General features: G+C 48.3%; 1 protein-coding gene across 7 annotated transcripts in view; it reads right to left on the bottom strand.

Moving 5' to 3' along the window:
• Positions 1–23,547, bottom strand: part of Dlg3 (discs large MAGUK scaffold protein 3) — a 53,676-nt gene extending 30,129 nt beyond the window's left edge. For 2 of the 7 annotated variants that reach the window (XM_028883919.2, XM_028883920.2), the window contains exons 1-10: positions 22,777–23,547; positions 19,782–19,835; positions 19,475–19,525; positions 18,946–19,070; positions 18,577–18,746; positions 18,116–18,252; positions 17,686–17,830; positions 16,926–17,085; positions 15,194–15,350; positions 14,670–14,772 (exon numbers count right to left, since the gene is read on the bottom strand). In XM_028883919.2, coding sequence (XP_028739752.1) covers positions 14,670–14,772; positions 15,194–15,350; positions 16,926–17,085; positions 17,686–17,830; positions 18,116–18,252; positions 18,577–18,746; positions 18,946–19,070; positions 19,475–19,525; positions 19,782–19,835; positions 22,777–23,133 — 1,459 coding nt within the window. In that variant the 5' untranslated portion in view covers positions 23,134–23,547. Of the gene's footprint in view, positions 1–13,765; positions 13,851–14,669; positions 14,773–15,193; positions 15,351–16,216; positions 16,699–16,925; positions 17,086–17,685; positions 17,831–18,115; positions 18,253–18,576; positions 18,747–18,945; positions 19,071–19,474; positions 19,526–19,781; positions 19,836–22,776 lie in introns of those variants that run through there. The other 5 variants (XM_028883922.2, XM_028883921.2, XM_028883923.2 and 2 more) reach the window with 5 other exon arrangements.
• Between the last annotated feature and the right edge of the window lie 237 nt (positions 23,548–23,784).

Raw genomic sequence — 23,784 nt, 5'->3', positions numbered from 1 at the left:
CTGTTAAAATTGCAATAAATAAAAATGTAGAGGGAGATTCATACAGGGCGCCCCAATCTACTTGGGGATGGAGTAATTTCAGCAAAGCTCTCCCTGAGGGAAGTGACATTTAAGACCATAGGAAGGAGAGAGAGAGAGAGAGAGAGAGAGAGAGAGAGAGAGAGAGAGAGAGAGAGAGAGAGAGAGAAGAGAACTTTCTGGCCTTGAGGCCCCATAAAATGCTGAATAGGGAAGACATGGCTGAATCCTACCTGGCTCATGTTCAGAATGAATCAAAAACTACCCAAAAAGCTTATCAGTTCTTATGGAAGTACAGTCATTCAGATATCAAACTCACACAGATCTCATTTACCATTGGTGAGATGCCCAAAGGCTTTAAGGACTCACCAGTTGTGAAAAATTACAGAGCACTGGTGGAAATAAAGTTACAAGCTCCACGGAGAGGCACAGATTTGATGAGTGTAAATTGTTTCAGCCTTCTATAGTTGTCTTTGGAGTACGAACCTTTGGGATGTGTGTGAATTACAAGCACTTGTGGGAACACTACAGTCCTTTATGTCTTCCAAATAAATGTGGAGTTGAAGGTAAAATAAGTTCATCAAGATACCTGTTAGCAAGCCAGGCATGGTGAAGCACATCTGTAATCCCAGCACTCAGAAAGGCAAAGCACAAGATTGCTGCAATGTCAAGGCTAGCCTGAGCTACACAGTGAGTTCCAGGTCAGCCTGGGCTATCATGATACCGTTCTCAACACAACAGCAACAAAAAACATACAGCATACAAGAATTGCCAAAAAGTACACTTCTCAGAATCACAATTATTAAGAAGCCTTGAGTTAATCTCTAATTATGGGCCTACTACTTCAAGAATCCAACACCTCCAAAGCTAAACAATTTTGAAAGTCTCTTCTAATTATAACACTATGATTTTAAGAAAAATCAAGGAGGTTCATAAGGAATCAAACCTAGGATCAGTCTAACTTATTTAACAAAATCAAAAAAATCTACAAATAACTTTAAATTATTTGAATTAAAAAGGCAAAATATATAAATTGCAAAAAAAAAAATTCTTGAGGCTATGTAAGCAAGCACAAGCAACAAACAGCTTCCATCTGGACAAATATTGCTTAAGGGAAAATAATTCCAGCTCTCCCCTTAGAACAATGGCTGAAATTATGACCAACCCTAAACAGAAACCTGTTCTTGTCTGTGCCCTGTCACAATGTACTTCCTCAGCCATACACACACTTAGCCAGGGCTCTGAACAGCATCACGAAGGATGCCGAGACTAAAACAGAAAACAAGATGCACTGTGGAAGCATGCCATTAAAAAATTCCAGTTGTTCCCTGGGGGGTTATTTTTTGTTTTTTTTTGCTGTGTGTATGTGCGTGCATGTGTGTGCATGTGCGTGCGTGCGTGCGTGCGTGCGTGCGTTGTGTGTATGTGTGTGTGTGTGTGTGTGTATGTGTGTGTGTGTGTGTGTGTGCTCGTACACATGCGCACGTGTGTCTTCCAAAGCATCTAGTGAGGATGTAGGAAGAGTTAGCTATTTGGGTGAAAGTGCTATGCTCACTAAAGGTTTTTTTGCACTCAGTCACTGGTCTGAAATGAGTACAAAAGTACCTTGCTTTCACATCTATCAAGCTAAGAACAAGTAAGCATTCACATTGGGTAAAAGCTTCAAATAGGGCCTTCTCCCTACTTCAAAGAAAATTTCACATAGCATGTTCCAATGAAAGATTAACAAAATGCTTGGCTCCCTTACTCCACAAGCCAAAGTATATGGAAAGGTCACTCAAGGCAAAATACCTCTTGCAGAAAACCTGAGAATGAAGGCAAAATTCTACCTTTATCCTGCTCTCAGTACCAAATAGGCGTTTTCAGAACAATCTTTTACTTAATGGTGGTGCTACCTCATAATGACCAAAATACATACAGCTTATGATGAAGCTGGCCAATCTAGGTTGATGTAGCCAATTTCTACATTTTACGAGGTCAACAATCTAGATTCAAACACCCTTCACAGTAACACTCCCACAAAATCACAAACTCTCTGACAATCTTTATTACAGTATCATCTGAATCTCTTTTAGGTCAAGTTTCTGTAGAAGTAGCTCAGAAAAAGGGACCTAGAAAAAGATTCCGCCAGGCAGTGGTGGCGCATGCCTTTAATCCCAGCACTTGGGAGGCAGAGCCAGGTGGATCTCTGTGAGTTCGAGGCCAGCCTGGTCTACAGAGTGAGATCCAGGACAGGCACCAAAACTACACAGAGAAACCCTGTCTCAAAAAACGAAAACAAAAACAAAACAAAACAAAAAAGATTCCTCTAGTTTATAGCTGCTAAAATATCTGTGGTTGCTTTTAAGTATAATCTCTGAGTAAAATAATAGATAGTCTAGGGTAAAACATGACAGAAGAGAATAGGAAACCCCAAAATCCAAATTATGGGTGTATAAAATAAATTTGCTTATACTAAAGATGGGACTTCAAAACAGTGGGGAAATGGAGTGCTTGAGAAATGGGAATGAAGTAATTCATTACAGTTTGGAACAGAAATAGTACCTGCCTCCCTTACAGCCTAAGTAAACTCGAGGCAAGGTAAGGCTTTCAAGATGAAACAAAACCATCAAATAACCAGAAGAAAATACAGCTAGGTATTTATTTTCTCTCAAGATAGGGAAGGACCTCCAAGACCTCCCAATAGAAACCAAATAAATGAAAGGGAAACACTGGATGGGAGCTGATTTTATTTGTAATCCCAGCACATGGGGAGCTGAGGCAGGAAGATAGTTGAGTTCAAAGCCTGCCTAGTCTACACAGCAACATCCTGTCTCAAATAAAAAGGGCCAGGAGTGTGGCTCAGGAGTAAAGAGTTTGCCTAGCTTATGTGAGGCCTTAGGATTTGATTCTCAGTACTGAAATAAACAACAACAAAAACTACAAAAGCCTTTGCTTTGAATGGAGGTATGCTGCAGGGAACTTGCTCCCAGAAGCCACAGGCTATTTCTTCTTTTTTCTTTTTTTTAATTTTTGGAGAAAGGGTCTCACTATTTAGTCGTGCCTGGCATGGAACTCACTATGTAGACAAAGGTGGCCTCGAACTCAGAGATTTGCACACTTCTGCCTCTCAAATGTTATAGAAGCTGTCCTGGTTTTTGTTGTTGATTGTTTGTCAACTTGACACAAGCTAGTCATTTGAGAGGAAGGAACCACAATGGAGAAATTACCTCCCCAAAACTGGCCTGTAGGCAAGCCTATGGGGCATTTTCTTAATGATTGATGTAGGAGGACCCAGCCAATTGTGGATTGTGTTAGCCCTGGGCAGATGGTCCTAGAGTGTAAATGAAAGCAAACTGATGGCTGGAGCAACAGCTCAGAGGTCTGGGCCTAAGAGCATGGATTGCTTTTGCAAAGGATCCAGCACATATACATGACATCTAACAACCATCTAACAACCATCTGTAACCCCAGTACCAGGGGCCTGATGTCCTCTTCTGCCCTCTGGGGACACCATACACACATGTATTTGCAGACATTACATGCAGGCAAAATATTCATACACATAAAATAATATTATAAAATAAAAATTAAAATATGAAAGAAAGCAGGCTGAGCAAACCAGTAAGCAGGTTTCTCTATGAACTCGGATTCAGTTCCTGCTACCAGGTCCCTGACTTCCCTCAGTGATGGATTGTGATCTGTGAGTTGTAAGGTGAAATAAACCCTTTCCTCCTCAAGTTGTGTTTGGGCATGGTCTTTATCACAGAAATAGAAACCTAACAGACAGAAGCCATAGATTATTAAACAAGAATTCCAGTGGCAGATGTGGGATAACACCCTATGAGTTGTTTGGTCAGAGAGGCCCCAGAAGCCCCCAAAGCAATACAGGTTATTGGCCTTGTTGTTGGTTGCCCAACAGAACTCGATGGTCAAGACCCTACAGCTGAAGATACCACACACTTTAGTCACAGGACATGGAGAAATCAAGCTGGAGCCGAGTTGGTGGCTTCCTCCTAGCTGGCTAGCTTTCAGGGTGCTAGAAGGTGCTACCCAGGCTGCTGGAAGAGAAGTCATCAACAGTCCCAATCCAGCTGTGAACCCTGTAAGCTACAATGATGACCAGCTTGTTAAGATGTACCCTTTGGTGCAATAATGGCATGAATACTGTGGGGGAGGTACCACTTTATGAGTGGATTTGAGGCCCACTCCACGGGGATTTCAAGCTTAGTACTGTAAACCTGGTCAAGAGCTGGTGGTTAGAGAGAGCACAGGCCCTGTCATTTTTTCTGGGTAGACATGTGGTCAAATAGCCATCTAAGCACTCATGTTTATATCCATAGATCAGTGCTGTGGTCAGCTTTTATCAGAAAAGCTGCTTGCTGCATTGGATGGTGGTTAGTGAAGAGACTCTTAATTGGTAAAGTACTGAGAATAAGGGATGGTAAAGTGTTCAGCCCTATATGGGACATCACCATCGCCCACTTCCAAGGCTTGGGTATATCAAGATGGGGTGAAAAGAATGGAAGAGCTGGAGGATGAGGAAGTATGCCACAAAAAAGGAAGAGGAGGAGGAAGAGAAGAAGAAGAAGAAAAGAAACGGTCATTTCATTCACAAACTCATTGCAACTCTGCTTATCTACATAAGACCTGCACAAGATTGAGGAGAACCATCAACATTTCATCATGGAAGGGGGAAGGGTTCATGAAGCTCCAGTTCCACAAGGGGCTGTTGCCAATTATTGGTGGCTCGGGAAGGGGTGTCACCTTCCTTACTGCTATAGTGATTGACGATAAGTTGCCCATGCTCCAGTAAATAACTTCCCACCCATGTTCATGCAAGGAACCCTAATTAAACTCAGTGGGGGGCACACAAGCAAAAAGACATGAAAGTAGGTGGGGGACGTGTTGGGAAGAAGGGGTTCAGCAGGAGAGGGAAGGAAATAAAAGAAGGTGAGGGGAGGTGGAAAAGACTGAAATTCATTATATGCATGTATAAAACTGCCAAAAGAATGAAAATAAATAAAATTACTCCACATTAGTGAGAATCTTGGGGGGGGGACGACCTCATACTGCCTGCGGAGGTAAAAGCTAATTTGAAAAAAATGTATCAAAAGCATTAAACATGTTCATATCCTTTAAATGAATAATTTTACTTAAAGGAACATATTCTCAGGAAATAATTATAGATTCATAGAAACCTTGTACAAGGATATTCATCAAAGTATTTTAGAAGAACAAATATTGGGAAAAAACTAAATATCCACAACCACTAACAGAAGAATGGTTACCTGAATTATGGCATACACATGATGGATTATTTCTTAACTACTTCAAATAATTTTTTCAAATAATATATAATGACTTAGGAAAATATTCATGATGTGATTCAAAATAATGAATCGAATATAAAAACTACTTCAATCTAATAATTTCACTTTTAAAAGCTACAGACACATTAAATGATATATAAAATATAAATATATAAAGTTTGAAAAGAAATATACAAAGATGCACATAAGCCAGTGTTTATCCCTGTAGGCAGTTTGACAGGTGATTTGAATTCTTTGACTTTGTATTTTCTATGTTTCCAATTGTCCATAAATGTATATCTAATATTTTTATATCCAGGAATAAAATTTAAGGGATCTGGGTAAGAAGACACACTGAACAGACCAACAGTGTACCAAGGACAAAACCAGGGTATGCTTGTACTAAAAATTTCCATCTACACTGCTCCTAGCTCAGCAAACAGAAGCAAACAAATCCACATGAACATATAACTGTCCTAACCTGGCCATTTTCAACAAAAACAAGGAACTGAGTTAGTGCCTCACTGAAATCTACACACACCACAGCCATACTTTCCTGACCCATAAAGCAGTAACTGAGAGTCCGACCAAACTGGCTTGTCTGCTGGTGCTTACTACTTTTTTTTTTTTCAGGGTAGTTATAAAACACTAGAAAATCCGGTCTGGATTTCTCTCTTTTGAAATCCAAATCCTGACAGTATATATTTATAGAAAACATGTTATCTTCATTTTTTTCATCTAACAAAATATTTCATCACTTAATTTCGTCAAGCAGAAAATTCGAAAACTCTCTGGGGCCTTTGCTTTTGAAGGAACTGTGAATTGAGGGAAAAGTAAACAGAAGCCCTTTTCAAGATGATAAAAGCCTATCACAAGAAAGAGGAAAGGACAGGAGCCTTTATTAAAGCAAGACAGTTATTAGTTCAAGACCGTTTGATTTAATAAGTGGATAGGTACAAACAAGAATTCATAAATTGAATTCAAAACTCACTTCCACTTACCTAAAGACAGAATTTTAGCTAGAAAACATGTCACCAAACATTTAGCATAATCTCCTCTTTTTATACATTAGAAAACTGAGTCTACGAGTCAAGGACTTGTATCCATTTAGAGAAAAACTCCGAAGTAGCAGTCAGGAGCTTGGATTCTCTGATGTAGATATATTATCTCTATATCATACATGGATGAGTCTACTTGTCTACATATTGTGCTAATAGGTATGTGTGGGGGTGGTGTACATGTATGTGTGGACATGTATTCTTACACAAGATTAGCAAAGACAGTAGTTTTAATTTCAGTGGCAGTGGTAGTCCCAATTTATTCTACTTCTATTCCTCTATTTAAAGCAACAGGACATTATTCCTATTGTGGAATATAATTCTAAAGTTTTTTTTAACAACAGTGTCAATATCAGGGTCAAGATTTCAACACATAACACAATGAATTAACAAAAGAAACCCTCAAACTCTATAATTACATTAAGAAATAATCCATTTCCATTACTACATATTATGGTAATCATTCCACCCAGCAGGAAGATCTGATATTTTACAAACAGCAAAGCTCCTAGATTCTGACTCACACCACCTAGCAAGGACAAGAAAGCACCTGCCTAGCTAGGTTCAAAAGGCTGTGCCAAACCTCACTACCATGTCCTTGGGCTACAGAAACACAGAACACGGAAGAGCCCGGCACAAACACATGCAGTGCCAGGGGACAAAACCATAAGGCAAGCTTCACGTTCTCTACTAAGTTTACAAAACCGGGTGGGCCTGAAAAGGCGTAAGCCCTTTGAGAAAAAGTCTGGCAGCTCCTCAAAATGTTCAGTTACCTTATGACCCACAGCAACTTCACTCCCAGGTGTAAATCCAAGAAAGCTGAAAACATCTGTTCACACAAAGACTTCTTCAGGAATGTTTGTAACAGCAGTATTCACAAGAGTGAAAAAGTGAAACGAACCCAAATGCCCATCCCGCCAAGAATGGATAAAGAAAATGCGCTCGAACCATAGACGGGCCCATTCTCCCCCCCCCCCCACAACCAGTGACGAACTGACACATGTCACAACACGGCGGAACCCTGAAAACCAGGTTCCACTAAAAGAAGCTGGACACAAAAGGCCACATGGTGCAAGGTTTCCATGAAGTACCCACAAAAGATTGGAAGGTGCCTAAGGCTGTCGGGAGAAAAGAGAGCTAAGGGGAAATGAGGAGTGACTGGTAATGGGTCAAGGCTTCCGGAGGGACTGTGATAAAAATGCTGAAAACTGTAAAAACAGATGAAATGCATATTTTCAGTGGACATGCTCATATTATGGCATGTGAATTATAACCCAATAACCTGATTCCAAAAAGGTGGACCCTATCTTTTTTTTTAAATCATTTCTACCCAAAGGACCTCTCCTCAAGCCTTAAAGCCCTCCAGCACACTCAGGTGATAAGAGTGAGAACTAGTTACCCTCAGTTCCTTCTAATCACTGGACCAATAGTATGCCTGGCCCTTCCACTTATTTTCAAGTTAATTTATAAGCAGATGAGAATCAAGTCAGAGCAAAACTGAACTGCAAACAATAAGCCTGTGAAATACATTACTATCAGGGAATGCAAATCAAAACCACAAGGAGATACCACTTCACACCCAGCAGGAGGGTGACAACCAAATGGACTGATGCTAACAAGTGTTGAGGATGCAGAAATGGTACAGGCCTGGACAAATGGAAAGTAGCCTGGACAGTCCTCTTAAAGGTGAACATGGAGTGGTAACGTGATTCCATCCAGAGAATATATCCAAGAAATATGTATGCTTATGTCCACTGAAAGATTTGAGTATTGGTGTTTATAAAGTATGATTTATAACCATTCCAAAATGGAAACAACACATGCACACACACACACACACACACACACACACACACACACACACGCAATAGAATATTATTTATCCATAAAAGGAAATGAAATACTGATGCATGCTACAACATAAATTAACCTTGATCTTGTGCTGAGTGAAAGGAGCCAGTCTCAAAAGGCCACGTGCCATATAATTTCACTTCCATGAAAAAATTCAGAAAAAAACAGTGACTCCACAAGCATCAGAAAGGAGATTTGTGGTTGCCTGGGGCTGAGGGAGATAAGAAGTTTGGGGGTGATGGTTAAGCTGTTAAACTCCATTTCTGTGTAGCCTTGAATTAATTGTTAAGGTCATAAAAAATGAATGACAGGGCTGGGGTATCCTCAGTGGTACAGCCCCTGCTTAACCTACATAAGGCCCTGGATATCATCCCCAGCACTCAAAAGAAATGACAACTACAATCGCCTTTTCAGTTTAAGACATGAGAAAAGCCTACTTATGCCATTAATATTCTTAAACCTGTACACATTTTGTTAAATTGAGCAAAGCAACTTTCACCTTTTTGCACCTCCCGGAAACACCCCCCACCCCCAACAAAATCACTCTCTGTGGGAAACTCACTTTGCTTCTGTAGGAGAGTCTCCCACATGCTTCCAGAAATCCCTTGCCCACTACTACTTCTTTGGGGGCAGGATTGTATGATCACCTGGACTGAGAAAGCTGAGATAAACTGGGTGTCGTAACACACACCTTTAATCCCACAGCATTTTGGGGAGGGAGAGGCAAATGCAGGCAGATCTCCATGAAGTTTGACATCAGCCTGATTGATGTACATAGCAAGTTCCAAGCTAGTCAAAGCTACATAATGAAACCTTATCTCAAAAAAACAAAACAAAGGTACAGCATGGTGGTAGTGGTGTATGCCTTTAATCCCAGAACTGGGAGGCAGAGGCAGGAGGATCTCTGAGTTCGAGGCCAGCCTGGTCTACAGAGGGAGTTCCAGGACCAGGACAGCCAGGGCTACACAAAGAAACCCTGTCTTGAAAAACAAAAACAAGGCCGGGTGGTGGTGGTGGTGGCGGTGGCGGGGCGGCGGCGGTGGCGGCGGCGGCGGCGGCGGCGGCGGCGGCGGCGGCGGCGGCGGCGGCGGCGGCGGCGGCGGCGGCGGCGCACGCCTTTAATCCCAGCACTCCGGAGGCAGAGCCAGGCGGATCTCTGTGAGTTCGAGGCCAGCCTGGGCTACCAAGTGAGTTCCAGGAAAGGCGCAAAGCTACACAGAGAAACCCTGTCTCGAAAAAACAAAATAAAAAAAAAAAAAAAACAAAAAAACAAAAAAGGTATCGTCTGATACTAACTGAAGCAATTTAACAGCCTATGTGCCAAGCCCACAGATTAGACGACATCCAACCCCTACTTGTGCAGGGGATATACACTAGGAAGTAAGTATCTTGAACCTATCACCCTCCCAAAGCGCTTGTCTCTCTGTGTATTAAAAGGGGGGGGGGAGAGAGCCCCATACCTCCCCTCACCACAACCCTGTCTTTTTTTTTTTTTTTTTTTTTTTGGTTTTTTTTTTTTTTGGTTTTTTCCAGACAGGGTTTCTCTGTGTAGCTTTGCGCCTTTTTCCTGGAGCTCACTTGGTAGCCCAGGCTGGCCTCGAACTCACAAAGATCCGCCTGCCTCTGCCTCCCAAGTGCTGGGATTAAAGGTGTGCGCCACCACGCCCGGCTCAACCCTGTCTTTTGCTTCCATTAATTTGCTTCTTATGGCCAATTTATGTAAATAAAATCATGCAATATGTGGCCTTTAGTGCCTGGTTTATTTTTTGTTTTTGTTGTTTTGGTTTGGTTTTTGAGACACGGTCTCACTTCGTCGCCCTGGCTGGTCTGGAACTCACTATGTAGACCAGGCTAGCCTGGGACTCATAGATACCTGCCTGCCTCTGCCTCCCAAATGCTGGTAGGATGAAAGGTGTGCCTGGCTTCTTTTACTTAATGTTTTCAAGGTTCAGCAATGTTGTGACAATCAGTTCTTTATTCTGTTTTATGGTGGAATAAAAAAAAAAAACGGTGTATGTTGAGAGTACATTTTGTGTACCCATTCTTGGCTTGATGGCCATTTGGGTCCTTTCCACCTTTTCACTACTGAAGATCCATCTTTGTCCTTGCCTCAACCTTGCCTTAGGAATGCAGTAGGAGTTTCAAAACTTTCTTTGTCTTGATGTAGTTTTATCTCTGCTGTCATGAGAGATCATACTGATAGGGTAGGAATGTTTACATCCTTCATTCCCAAATTGGGGAAATGTTGTAAGAAAAATAACCCTTTGAAACGTCTGAGTTGTTATCAGTCCTGACCCCTTGCTCTTCCAGGCCTTATGTGGAAAAAGTCATTCTCTCACTTAGCATACTTCTGTGTGGATTGACATTCCAGTAGGAAAAAACTGCTCACAAAGGATGGGTTCCCAGTTGGGCTACTTTAAGTGATCAATTTCTGGCACACGTCTTGGTTTGGACATCGGGTTTCTACTCTAAAGACAAAAGATCTTTCCAGAAAAACACTAGCTCAGTTTAAGCAAAGGCTGAAACAGAGTAACTGGAGGGAAAATGTTGGAGATCTCAAAATGTTATGCCAAGCCCACCTTCACCTTGGTGCTACAACTCCATAAGTCAATAGTGTCCATTTTAAAATAGTTTGAAAGAAAGCCTTTGCCAAGTGCCAGTTGTTTATATTTTCCATTTTGATATGTTTAGCTAACAGGTAGGATTTTGGTATCCACTACAGTTTGGAGCAATCAGAAGTGAAACTATTAAATAACATCTTTCACAGTGGTATCTTGTCATTTAACAGTTCTATTACTATTCAATATTCCCAAAACTTCATCATGAAAACACTTTGTAAAACACCCATGCTAGGCACAATATAAAGCTCAAATAGAAAGACCCAGTTCTTATACCTCATTAAACCACACTGAACAGCACATATACACAAAAGTCTCAAGGCATGAGCATTTCTAAGTTGCCACCCAGCCCCCTTCTTGTTCAAGGGAGAGAGATACATTAGGAAGCAACTGCTTATCACATTCCCAAAGCTTGTCCCTCTTTATGTATTAAAAGGAGAGGGGGATCATAAAAATGTAAATTTATCTGTGGCAACACAGGCACAACTCTGTGTCACTGAACTATAGACCTACACGTGGGAAGTGAGTGCTATTATGACTTATATCTCATTTAAAACATTTTAAAAGGCAGGAAAAAGTTCTTATCCTGACTGTTCTAATTAGTCAAAGCTATTTTAAGCTCCTGTGCTAAATATGATGTAGTCAAAGCCTGCACTGGAATGGTGCCTCTGTACAGTCCCCTTCCATTTGCACCTTCCTCCCTCATGCCTTCCCTAGGCCTGTTATTTCTCCAATCCTGTTATTCTTCCACTCGAGTGGAACTAGTCGTAGGTCTCAGCTGTTACAACCACTGTATGTGCCCCCTGGTGGACCTCAAAATTAAATGGTTTGCTGACCCTCAGCAACTTTCCCTGTGTGACCTCTCTAGCTCTCCTGTGGTTGTTCCAGTCTGCACAGTAGGGGTGCAAACTGTGATCTGACCCTTTCCAGTGTTCACATTCTATGTGAAAAATCCAAACAAACAGTTGCTTAGCCAATAGCGTGCAAAGTCTCTGCCACTTTTGCCAACAGACACATATATTTGGATTATTCACTTTGCAAACAGCCACCATGATGCAATCCTCCAAAGAATCACATTTAATGTATTTTTTTCAATTATCAACAAGGAATCTTGACTATTAAATACAAGGATTTGATGTAAGAAAAGTATGGACTCAGTGCAGACTGCCTGACAGTCTAGCTAGACCAGTATAAAGGTACATTTTCAAATGAAGACAACGCTTGGCATATTAGGGCTCTGCTGGACTGAGCAAATCAAAGGAAAAAATACGACTGGAGAGGCATTGCTTAGCAGTGCGTCAACTAATTCCTGAATGGAAGGCCGTGTGCAGCAAGTGGTAGAAAGACCTGACACAAGACAGCACCTCAGTCCACATCATAGACTCTCCAGAGTACACTGGGAGAGCAGCAGCCGCTGCAGGAATCACTTTAACCACTTGCAACCTTTTATGCAGACCAGTTAGTTGCATTCTCCAAACAAAAGTCATAGAAACATTTAGTCACCAGTTTCCAGCACAGCACCACCAGACAAATCCACAGTATTGTTTCCATGTGCCCAGCATCAGAAAGAAAAACCGAAACACCATTTTCTACATACACACACACACACACACACACACACACACACACACACACACACACACACGGGGGGGGGGGACAGGGACAGGGAGGGAGAGAGGGAGAGAGAGAGGGAGGGAGGGAGAGAGAGAGAGAGAGAGAGAGAGAGAGAGAGAGAGAGAGGGGAGGGGGAGGGAGTGGGGAGAGGAGAGAGAGAGAGAGAGAGAGAGAGAGAGAGAAGAGAGAGAGAGAGAGAGAGAGAGAGAGAGAGAGAGAGAGAGAGAGAGAGAGAGAGAGAGAGAGAGAGAGGTGAGGGGGCCAGGCAGGCAATGGGAAGCCATTTCCTTTGCAGAAGCTACTCTTAAACTGAGAGCAAAAAAAAATGATAAATATTAGTTGCTAAGCAAAATCCAATGCCGAATTCTCTCCTGAGAAGCAAACATCACAAGCCTGATTCACAAAAAACAATATCCCTAAGGTGCGTTCCCTGTCAGGAAGCTGAACGCCAGACATGGAGGGGAAAGCGTCGAAGTGTCCATTTGCATCTCTCTTTCCAATTATCTCAGACCAACAAGATCGCCTATGAGTTACCTCCTTGCACTCCTGTCTCCTAGCAAGCCTGGCAGAAAGGATGACAGGGCCCCGCTCTCTTTGGGGCTCAGAAGGCACTGAACTAGCATGGGGGAGGGGCGGGAAGGACAAAGGTGGTCGCTTTTGAGTTTTCCCAGCTTTGTCACAGGGAACCGGCTTCTCCCGTTCTCGCAAAACTGGAGCACCTGCCATGACCAGGTCCCTTCCTCCACATGGGTTACAGGCCTGCAGGGCCTGGGTGGCCAAGGAACCCAGGCGCTGCTGCAGCCCTGAGGGACAAAGGCCAGGCTTACGAGGGGGGGCGGGAGGAGGGACGAAAGATGTCTGGTACAGAATGAAAGCCTTGCGAAGACAGGGGGCACGAGAACCCTAAACTAATTGCCGGCATTCTTAGGGTTAGGGGGAGAAAAACGCATGAGGGAAAGGGATGATTTAGAAAATGCCTGTGAGGAATCGAGGGCAGCTAGGGACGCAGCAGGAAGGAGGCTGTGGGCAGCACTGAGGCTTTGGGGGCAAAAGGGGGGTACAGTTGATGGGTGAGAAGAGGTGATGGCACGGAGGTGAAAGCCAGACAGGGTTCGGTGGACGGAGAGCCCCTCGCGGCCCAGATGCAGGCCGAGGAAGTCCCGGAGGTGAGGAAGGGGTGCGCAGCTCAGGCTTTCGGGGGGAGAGGGCAGAGATGGGGCGCAACGTTGGAAAAAAAAAAAAAGGCTGAGAACAGAACAGTGGAGAGGCTAGGGGGGACTGCGAGGGGGCCTGGCCCCTGTCCGTCCCACCTCACCTGGCGCCCAGTCGGAGTTCAGGTCTAGTGTCGAGAAAGCGCCGGCTCCGGCCGGTCCCTCTGTCCCGCGCGGGAGACCACGGACACAAAGCGGGGCGCGCGGGAGGAGGGCAGGGGGAGGGGATGGAGGAGGAGACGCCAGAGGCGCAAGGGGAGGAGGGGCGCCCGTCGCCCTCCGCCTGGGTCAGGGGGCGGGGCGTGCGGCTGGAGGCCGCGCTCGGCGCGCCAATGGGTGTCCAGCTGGCTCGCAGGCTGGGGCGCGCCTTCCTACGGTTCACCTCCGCACCTGGGCCTCCGCGGGCCCGGCCAATCAAACACCTTGGTGTGCCTAAGCGGCCCCGCCCACTCGCCCCGGCCCGGGACCTGCTAGCTGCGAATACCAAGATCTCCATCTGGGTGTTACCCTGTTCCTGCACCCCCTCCCAACCCAAAGAGTTGAGCATCACCTTCCAAAGCCTAGGTGGGTCTTGCAGTCATTTCCCTTGATGAAGGGAAATAAATGGGATCCACAAATATTTGACCCAAGATCTCTTAGGAGGTCGGATTTCTTACTCTCTGAGGTCCTTCTAACCGGGAGTTACTCTTTTCCAGGGCACACAATTCCAATCACCGCCTCTGAGCCCTCCACTTTTCCTTGGCTTTTCCAGGTGCCCTAAAATCTCTGGTGCTTCTTCCCATAGGCTGCTGCCCGCTACTGGCTTTCTGCAGTACTGCACCCCTCATCAGCAGGCTCTAAGCACCCCTTGTTTGATGCTCCCAAACCACCCAGACCAACCACATTGTCTAGACGGAAAAGGAAATAAGAGGTGACCGCACTAGAATCCCGCAGACCTGGTCACATGGCTTTGTTACCTTTGGTAGGGAAGGTTTGAACTATCATCTCTTCCCACCTGCCCTCTCTTACCTTCAGGTCTGTACTGGGCCACAATGGTGACTGATTGGCCAGCCCGTTTCAGAGCAGCTGCTGCCTGCTCATGAGTAGCATTCCTCAGGTTGACTCCATTTACCTGCCCAAAGAGAGGAGTTGTGAGTCACCCCGAAGGCAAGAACGAGTTAGTCATAGCACTTAGAAAAGGGATGTGCAGCCCATCTCTCAGCCTATTTAGCTTTGTTTTCCCCAAATTCCATACTTGCCCCCCCCCAAATAGGCCTAAAGTATACAATCTCACTGGTATAATAATTATTTTTGTGGAAGTCAAATGCCAATCCAAGTTAAGTAAGATCCAGGGACATTCATTTCTTCCTCAAGCATAAATCTGGTCTTGGTCCCTTTTCCCTCATTAAAGGCACTTACAAAGACAATTTGCATTTTCTTCAGTTCTTAGCCCTGCCCTCATCTCAAGTACCATTTCTTGGCGGACACAAGAACACCCTCCTCCCTTTTAGCTTGGCACACCACCCATCCCCCCACCTTGCCTTTTGTCTTACCGATAAGATCCGGTCTCCCCTTCGCAGCTCCCCACTCAGGTCGGCTGGGCCTCCTGCCAGGATGAAGGAAACAAAAATGCCTTCTCCATCCTCTCCTCCTACGATGTTGAAGCCCAGGCCTGTAGAGCCTTTGTGCAGGATGATTTTGCGGGGCTCTCTGGAGGGACAAGAGTAAAAGATAGGACAAGGAGGAAGGTCAAGGACAAAGGATAACAAGAACTGTCAAGCCTGTGAGGACTGTCACACAACCCATACTCGCTATAGGAAGGAAAGACTTGGACTTCTATGTATCATGCTCTGTTCCTCCCTTTGTCTCTCGAAACCTGCTTGGCTGCTCTTTTATGTCAGGTGCCAAGTTTCAGTTCCTCTTCCTAAAGGCTCCTAGTCAATTTCCCAATGGGCATTCCTCAGCACTCACAGGTCAACAAAAGCTCATCCAGAACTCTAGAGCCCAAATCTCACAGCTCACTCATTCATCTTTCCCCGAGTCTTCTGTTCTGGTAAGCTCTGTGAAAGGCCCTGGGCTGAAAGAGAACCCTGTTAAGGGTAGTGGAGTCACCCTGGGTCGATGGCCCTCGCCATCCAAAAGATACTTTCATTACAACTACTGCTGCAAATTTTTGAAGTTCCATTCTCCAACTATGACCTTTTCTACCTTCTCCCAACAACGAAACAGCTACCACTTGACCAGTGATGTGGAAGAAAGAGATGGAAAAAAAAAAAAAAAAAAAAAACAGGTCCCTATATGATGCTTACAGGCTAAACTGAAGAGAGGAGTCACTATATTTAAAAAACAAAAACACAAACCACTGACTAAAACTGGCCATATTCTCTAAATGGCCACAGTGCCACCAGGTGAGCGGCATGATCTGCACATGTGTGTCTGTACAAGTGGCCCCGACTCCCCAGCACATTGTCCCATCCTGCCATCCTCATGCGTTCCGGAACATCTTTCCTGAGAAGGAGGCCCAGGTTTGAAGCGAGCCTCTTCCTTCTCTTGCTCTGGGGTGCGATGCTCCCTACCTGGCATCCCCTCCGGGCCGCAGGGAGCGGAGCGGCCAGGCCCACCTCTGCGAGGCCCTCCTCCAGGCTGAAGCCGAGGCCGTGCCCAAACCCAGGGCCAAGCTGGAGCCTGAGAACTTGCGAGCCCTCTCCATGGCTCCTCCGCTTCTCCCCGGGGCAGCCTACCCTTCCGTCTCCACTGCAGCCGGCCCAGCAGCCGCCCAGGCCCCACCCCGCAAACCTGTCCCCCTGCAACCCCGGCCGGCCTGACCAGTTCAACGGCCCCAGCCCGCCGCCGTCGCCGCCGCCGCCACCACGGGGCGGAGCCCTTCCCCGCGCGGTCCCGGGCCACCCGGGCCGCCTCGCCGAGTCCCGCCAACCCCGTGGGCTGAAGGACCCTCCTCAGTGACTATGTATGGCTGCCGCAGAGAGGGTTGCCACTGTCGCGGGCCAGGAAACCCCCCCCGTCGCCCCCCACCTCCTCAACCCCCTAAAAGCCTCACCCCACCCCGGATCTGCTTTTTTCCGATCTGGGCCACTCGCTAGGCACTCCCCCTGACGGCAGAATTCGTTCTTGCAGCCACCTCTGCCCCCTTCTAGAGTCCCAAGGCCTCACGGGCCCCAGATCTTACAGCTGGGAATGATGAGGGCCTTAGCCTCCTTCTTGCCATACTACGACGAGACCTGTCCCCGGCCAGAAAATGTATCCTCAGTCCACTCTAGGTCTTACCTGGTGAAGTCTTCCTCAGCCAGCATGTGCCTGGGAATGGGAGAGTAGCGTGTCGGGGGCACCTGAGGAGGAGCAGGGTAGGTGACCTTGCTCTCGACTGCCCCGAGATAACCCAGGCTGGAATTATGGCTTATGTGGTTGTCAGCCAAGGCAGTGAAAGCTGAGGTTGGAAAAAGAGGGAAAAGAAAGGGTCCAGAGGTGTCCTACTATGGAATTTTTCCCAACCCCCTCCAAGGATTTTTCCACCCATCCTACCAAAGGTGCAAAAAAGGCCCAAGGATTCTGATTCCCTAGGCCACTATTCTCCACTTTATCCATTTCCCACCCTCACCCCGGGGTTCCTCCTCCTCCTCGGTCCTTTTCTAAACCCTGGGCTTACTCCTGTGACTCTTAGAAAGAGCTGAGCTGAAGGCAGTCTACAAAGAAAGGCCATGACTAGAGGTGTGACTAATAATAATCCCTCACATCTCTGTAGCCTAATAGTTTTCCAAAGGCTTTCTCATCCATGATCTCATTTGATCCTTGTGCCAGTCCAATGAGGAAGGCAGTATGTATATATATATCATTAGCTCCTTTAGGCTAAAGAGGAAACTAAAGGTGTAAAAAGAACTAATCCAAGGGCACCCCAACTCCCAAGCACAGGGCTGGGACCTGGACTGTTGTGACACTCTCATCTCTTTTGGTTCTCTCTGAACAAAGGGTACAGACACCTTACCCCCTCCCCCACTGAAACTAGGGCAAAAGACCATTGGGTACGTACTGCTGGCGTAGTCAGGGGGAGCATACATGTCGTTGAGATGGAGGCTGCCAGGCTTGGCCACCTTCAGATAGACCATATCTGATGTGTTCTTCAGTGAGGCCACAGCTTCCTCGTGTCTCACATCCTGCAGATTGGTGTTGTTCACCTAGAAGAGGAGACACCCTGGGCTGGGTCTTAGAAGGGAAAACCTCTCCAGACAGCTGAAAGGAATGCTCTTTCAGTATACTAACAGGTCCAAGTAGGGTACGGTTAAAGGGGAATAAAGGTGGCTGGCCCCACCATGGAAAGAACTAGGGTCTTGTTATCTAGGTAAACACAACTCAGGAGATATTCTTGAAATTCTCCAAAATGCCTCGTTCTCTCCTGAGAGGGCACCAGAGCTGCTCCTCCCTGCCCTATCATTTGGGCATCCCCATGAAGGCTGTCTCACCGCAAGCAGCCGGTCCCCAATCTGTAGGCGCCCATCCTTCTGAGCAGCTCCTCCCTCAATGATCTTGGTGATGTAGATGCTGTTGTCTCCTGGGATATGCTGGTTGCCAATGCCTCCAGCAATGCTGAAACCCAGGCCTAGATGGCAGCCAGCAGGAAGTGGGAGAGGGCCACAAGGAGAGGTCAGCGTGGTTCATTCATTGCGAAGCCAATTCCCTCCCAGCTACCCCACTGTCCCCTCCAAAAGCTCCCTTCCCACCAGGAACCCCAAACACCAGCCTAACGTCCCAAGGTCGATAAGGGGTGAAACCTGAGGTCAAGAAAGAAGGCTATGAGCTGGGACTGGACGACTCATGCTAGAAGAAAGGCCACTCCCTTCAGTTCCCCCATGGGGCAGCCATGACCTAGGACGGGGGTGGGGGGGTGTGTGTGGCTAGAGTGTAGGAACCAGGAGGGCCCCACCTTTCGGCCCTTTGAGCAGGTTGACCTCCATGACAGTCTCAGGTGGGGGCTGTCGCCGCCGCACCACCAACCGCACCACAGGGCCCGCCTCCTTCAGGGCCTCCACGGCCCGGCTGTGAACCACTTCCGACACGTCCACCTCATTCACCCGCAGCACACAGTCATTAACCCTGTGGGGAAAACCCAAGAGGCATGCCACTGTGCCACTGTCCCTCTGCCATGCCTCGTGTGCCCTCCCTCTCCTCTTCTCTCCCTTCCTCCTTTCCCTCCCCTCCGATCTAATGGAAGGGTCATCCTGGCAGGCTGGCCCTTGTCCTCTCTCTCCACCCTGTCCCTTCCACCCACGGCCCTGCTTCCAGGCCATCTCACCCCAGCCTCCCATCCATGGCAGCTGCTCCACCAGGAATGATCTTGGTAATAAAGATGCCAGGGTCATCAGGGACATGAGGGTTGTCGATGCCACCTGCGATACTGAAGCCCAAGCCAGAGTTGCCCTGAGAAGGGGTTGGAAGGGCATGGTCATTTCATTCTGAGAGCACAAAGAAGGGTTCTTGGCACGCCATCCCCCTCGATTTCCCAGAGTAGGCTCTCCAGGTCCCATGGTGGGATGGGGCCCATTCGTCAGAAACCTAGCAGTTTCTCAGCCTATGGTGACCATTTTTGGTGGTGAGGCCTCAGCAAACCAACCCCCACCCCACATCTCCAGGCCTCAGTCAGCAAGATCAGTGAATAATTGTGCGTTGATTGATAAATGCAATGCTGTGGCCTCTGAGGGCCCTGTTTCCCTGTGCTCTCAATAAGGCTCCCCTGTGAGTCTTGAAATGCTGCTCAGGGCCCTCCCCTCTCCTGGATGCAACCCGTGCTTCCCACTTTCCACCCCCCCCACTGGAAAACTTACCCGTTCCAGAACTATCTCCTCATACTTGAACATGCCATCACTGCCGTTCACCTAAGGGAAGACAGCAGCACGTCTTTCAGTGCTTCCTGCCCTCTCAGCCATCTGCTCTCTAGTCAGTTTGCTTCTTTCCCCCGCTCCCACAAAGATTTCAAGCACACCACGGGGCTTCTCTAGACCACGGCTGGGGACAGGCTGACCCCAAGCGAGCATACCCCTCCCCTTGCGTCCAACCGTTTAAGTCCAAACCCAGCTGTTTGTTTAGCCCAGATCAATTGTCTGAGACTGAGCCAATCAGTGGTGCACTCACCGACAGGCTGGGCTCCAGGGCCTCGGGGTTCACTAGGAGGGGTGCAGGGCTGGCCTAAGGGGGATGGCAGAGATGGAGCATGGTGGGCAAACCATACCACACCCAACATCAATAGGAAGTGCCCAGAAGCCTGGCCAGGGAACCTTTCCATTTCTGAAGCACAGCTCCCCCTGACTTTGGGATCATAGACTCCCACAATGTCAGATACGGGAAGACAACAGACATATCACCTTATCCAATCACTTTCACATAACAGTTGGGGACACTAAGGCCCAGAGAGGTTGTAAGGTGTGCCTAAGGGAACACTGGGAGTTAGGGTGTAGAACATGTCCTGGTGCTCTTTGGGTTATAGGAAGTTTCAAGGCCAGTGGTATTTTGGCGACTCATCCCTTCTCCATGTTACTCTCATCAGAGTACCTTGGAAGCCCTATTTTTACACCTCCTTCAAAGGTTCCAGAAATCCAAGTTTTCAAATGGACAGGAGTAAAAATCCTAATCCATTTTTTTCCAAGGGACTTTGGACTTGAACCTCTTGTGTGTCCCAGAAGGAAGGGTCAGGGTGGGGATTGGCCAGGAGTCTGAGGACAAACCAGGGGTAGGACGGGACTGGAGTAGACAAAAATCCCCGTGAAGGAGAACCTGATGACCCAGACATTAGGAGCAGAATTTGTGATCTTTAACACACAGTAGCCATGGGTAGACAGGTAAGAGAATGGTCCAAAAACACAGGTCGTTCTCAGCAACACATAGATGTGGCCTTCCTGACAGGACATACTTGTGGCCATTTTTCAAGTGGAAATCGGATTCTGCCCAGACAAGTACACCTGTTTCCACATTCACACAATCATTTTCAAGACTGAAGGAGTCCCATTGTCTCTCCCATCTGTCCCAGCACTGATCCTAATTTCTATGGCTGTGTTGTACCTTGCTTAAGTTTTGGCCCCAGAAGAGAACAGCTGAGGGCCCTTGCACGTATCCTGCTCTGCTTCCCCCTTCCCACCCTCATCCTTTGCAGTACTGGCTTCAAGAGTGCTGACTAGCCATGCCTCCCTTGTTTCCTCCCTCATGTCCTGTAGTCTTAAGGAGTCAATGGTAGGATTCCAGCTGCAGCCTCACCCTGGTCCCAGGAGGAAAAATCTCTGGCTCTTCAGAGACACCCCCCCCCAATCCAAGCCAGCTGACTGAAGTACAATGCAATAGAGACAGAGCAAAAGAAAACCTATTCAGCTCTTTCATGCCCCTGGCACACCATGTGTGCCCACACGTGACAAGCCATGCCTCGAGCCCAGTTTGGGTGGTACCTGGAGGTCTCCATTCCCAGCAGTCCACCTCTAGCCCTGGTCCCACCCCCACCCAGAGACATTGCCCCTAGGATCAGGAGCCATCCCAAGATCAGCCTGGGGAAAGAAACGGTACCCAACGGGCCCAGCCCTGGAATTGGCACCTATTTCCCACTGGGCAGGCCAAGCATGAGCGTGTGTTTGTAAGGGAGGGGCAAAGGAGCGAGGACTCACTGGAGAGGGCAAGGAACCAAGACTAGGGACACCAAAAGAGGTGTAGGCAGACAGACAGACGGTCCATAGGATTCCTGTCTCCAAGAAGCCCTCTCTTTTGCTCCTAGGTGAAAACACCATCCTCTCCTCAGAGATGGTCAGAATGGTCACCAACTTGGGGCAGTCGGCACCTGCCATCGACTGCAAAGCCTCCAGCTCCTCTCTCCACCCTGGGGGCTGCAGAACTGAAGAACTAGACAGGCCCTCCGCCATGCATGCCAGAGACCCGGCTCTGCCGGCCCAGCCTCCATTTTGCTGCTTCTCCCACAGATGCTCCTTCCATTTTCTAAGCTGCCAGTTCAGGCTGGGAGTGGAAGCCGAGTTGTGCCCAGCACCCAGGGGCTCCCAAGCTGTGCCAAATCAGAGCTGGGGAGCTAAGTTCTCCCACATCTCTGGGTATCGACAAGGGCCATGCCCCACTCGGGGCAGACCTTACACTAGGGCAGCTGCCCTCTGCCTGGTTCCAGGCAATATGCCTGCTTTGGAGCAAGGAGGCTTGTTTAACACCCCCCACCCCCCCCCCCCCACCCCCCACAGCACACACACTTCAGAGCAGCTTGGACAAAAGAGTCTGTCCTTCTCAGCAGCCTCTCAGCCTTGCTTGGGACGTGTCGCCTCCTCCCCCTCCCCTCTTTTTCCTGTCAAGCGCTTCTCACCAGGGACAACACACACACATCACACACACACACACACATACACATGTGTGCGCGGGCACACACACGTGTGCACTCTTGAAACCACATGCTTACACATATATACATGGAGACACACACAAGCAAACACAGCTACTCCTGCAGCCTCATCTACAGAGACACCTCCACATTCAGAGAGACATCCTCACACATCCATGTGCACGTTCACACACAAAGGGACTGGGACGGAGAGGGACTCATGGTATTGAGAGATGAAGCTCAGTCAGCCCCGCACATGGGTTCCGCTACATACACTCACACAAGCTCCATTGCTTTCCTCCACACACACCCCAACATACATACAAACACATATGTGCCCCCCCACGCAGAGAAACATGCCCCCTCCTCCCCTCCTGTGGAGACACACACCACATACAACCCCCGCAGAACCTCCCGCCCCCTGCCAGACACAGAGACACTGCCAACCTCCCCCCCTCGCCGCACTGAGACAAACCCAAATCCCCCACACTAGAAAATGTGCCCCTCCGCCATACCATCACCCCCTGATACAAACAGCTCCTCCCAATCCCCTTCAAATGGAGACCCCCCTAAACAGACACACATGGAAGTACATATTTGCAACAGTATCTCTTTGATCGGCTGCAGTGTTAAGGCTCAGGGTCCACAGACTTGGAGCCCCAGCAACCCCTACTGTTCCCCAGACTTCCTAGACCCCAATCCCTAATCCTTTTGGGTTGTCCCACCAGCCTCCCCCGCCCCCCCGCCCCCCGCCCATCCGCTGGTCCTTACCTGCTCATACCAATCTCGGTTGGTACAGGTGCACTCAGGCCACCAGCTGGGGCCACTGCCGTTGAGTTTAGGGGTGCTCTTGCCGGGGACTGGTTTAGGGGGCACTGGCGCCACATCTCTGCCCGTGGGGATGAGCTTGGCCTTGGTGCGAGGGGTGGGGGTAGCTCCTGCCTGTGAAGGCAGGGTCTGCGAGCTGTAGCCTCCATAACTGGAGCTGGCCCCATTGCCCCCACTTGGCCCATAGGGGTCCGGCACCTGCCAGTCCCCATAGCCAGGAGGCTCAAGACGCCGCAGGGCGGCCAGGCGGGTCACCTCATAGCACTCGGGGCACTTACAGCAGTGCTGGTGCTTGTGCATGGCACTGCCCCCCGCGGCTCGGACCCCCCAGCTCACGCCAGTTTCCACACCGCTGCCACCACCGGGCTCCCGAGCACACTCGCACTGCTCAGACCAGGAAGGTGGGGGCACCCGTGGGGGCGCCCGGGCGGAGCGGGGCCTGGGGCCGGGCGGGCGTCCCGGGGCCTCTGCCCCCACGCTGCCCCGCACCCACGGCTCCCCCTCCAGCACTGGCGGCTCCGTGTCGCCCGTTGTGGCTCCTGGGCCAAGGCCCAGTGGCAAAGAAGAAGTGGGAGCCTAGGCAAAGGCTAGGTGCGGTGAGAGCCTCTTCTGCTCAGGTCCCCAGGATGGATCTGAGTGGAGTCAAGAGCATCTCTCCCTGGCTCCCTTCTCAATTGATTCCAGCCAATCAGCGCACAGAGTCAGGCAGCGGCAGCGGCAGCAGCAGGAATGCTAAACAGCGGCTCCTTAAAGGAACAGAAGCAGAGACGCCCCCCGGGCTCAGCCACCGCTCCCCCATTCTCTGGGGTATTAGCTACCCTGGTCTAGGTGACTGGGATTTGGGCCACTGGAGAGCTGAGGAGCACGATCCCCTGTCCCCTGGTCACCAATTTCAGGCTTTCTTCTGCCCACTCCACCCCGCCCCACTTCCAAGAGGGAGTTGCAGTGAGA

The sequence above is a fragment of the Peromyscus leucopus genome, chromosome X (assembly GCF_004664715.2).
Source record: "Peromyscus leucopus breed LL Stock chromosome X, UCI_PerLeu_2.1, whole genome shotgun sequence".
NCBI classification, from domain to species: domain Eukaryota; kingdom Metazoa; phylum Chordata; class Mammalia; order Rodentia; family Cricetidae; genus Peromyscus; species Peromyscus leucopus.
This window is presented reverse-complemented; position numbering and strand designations above follow the sequence as displayed.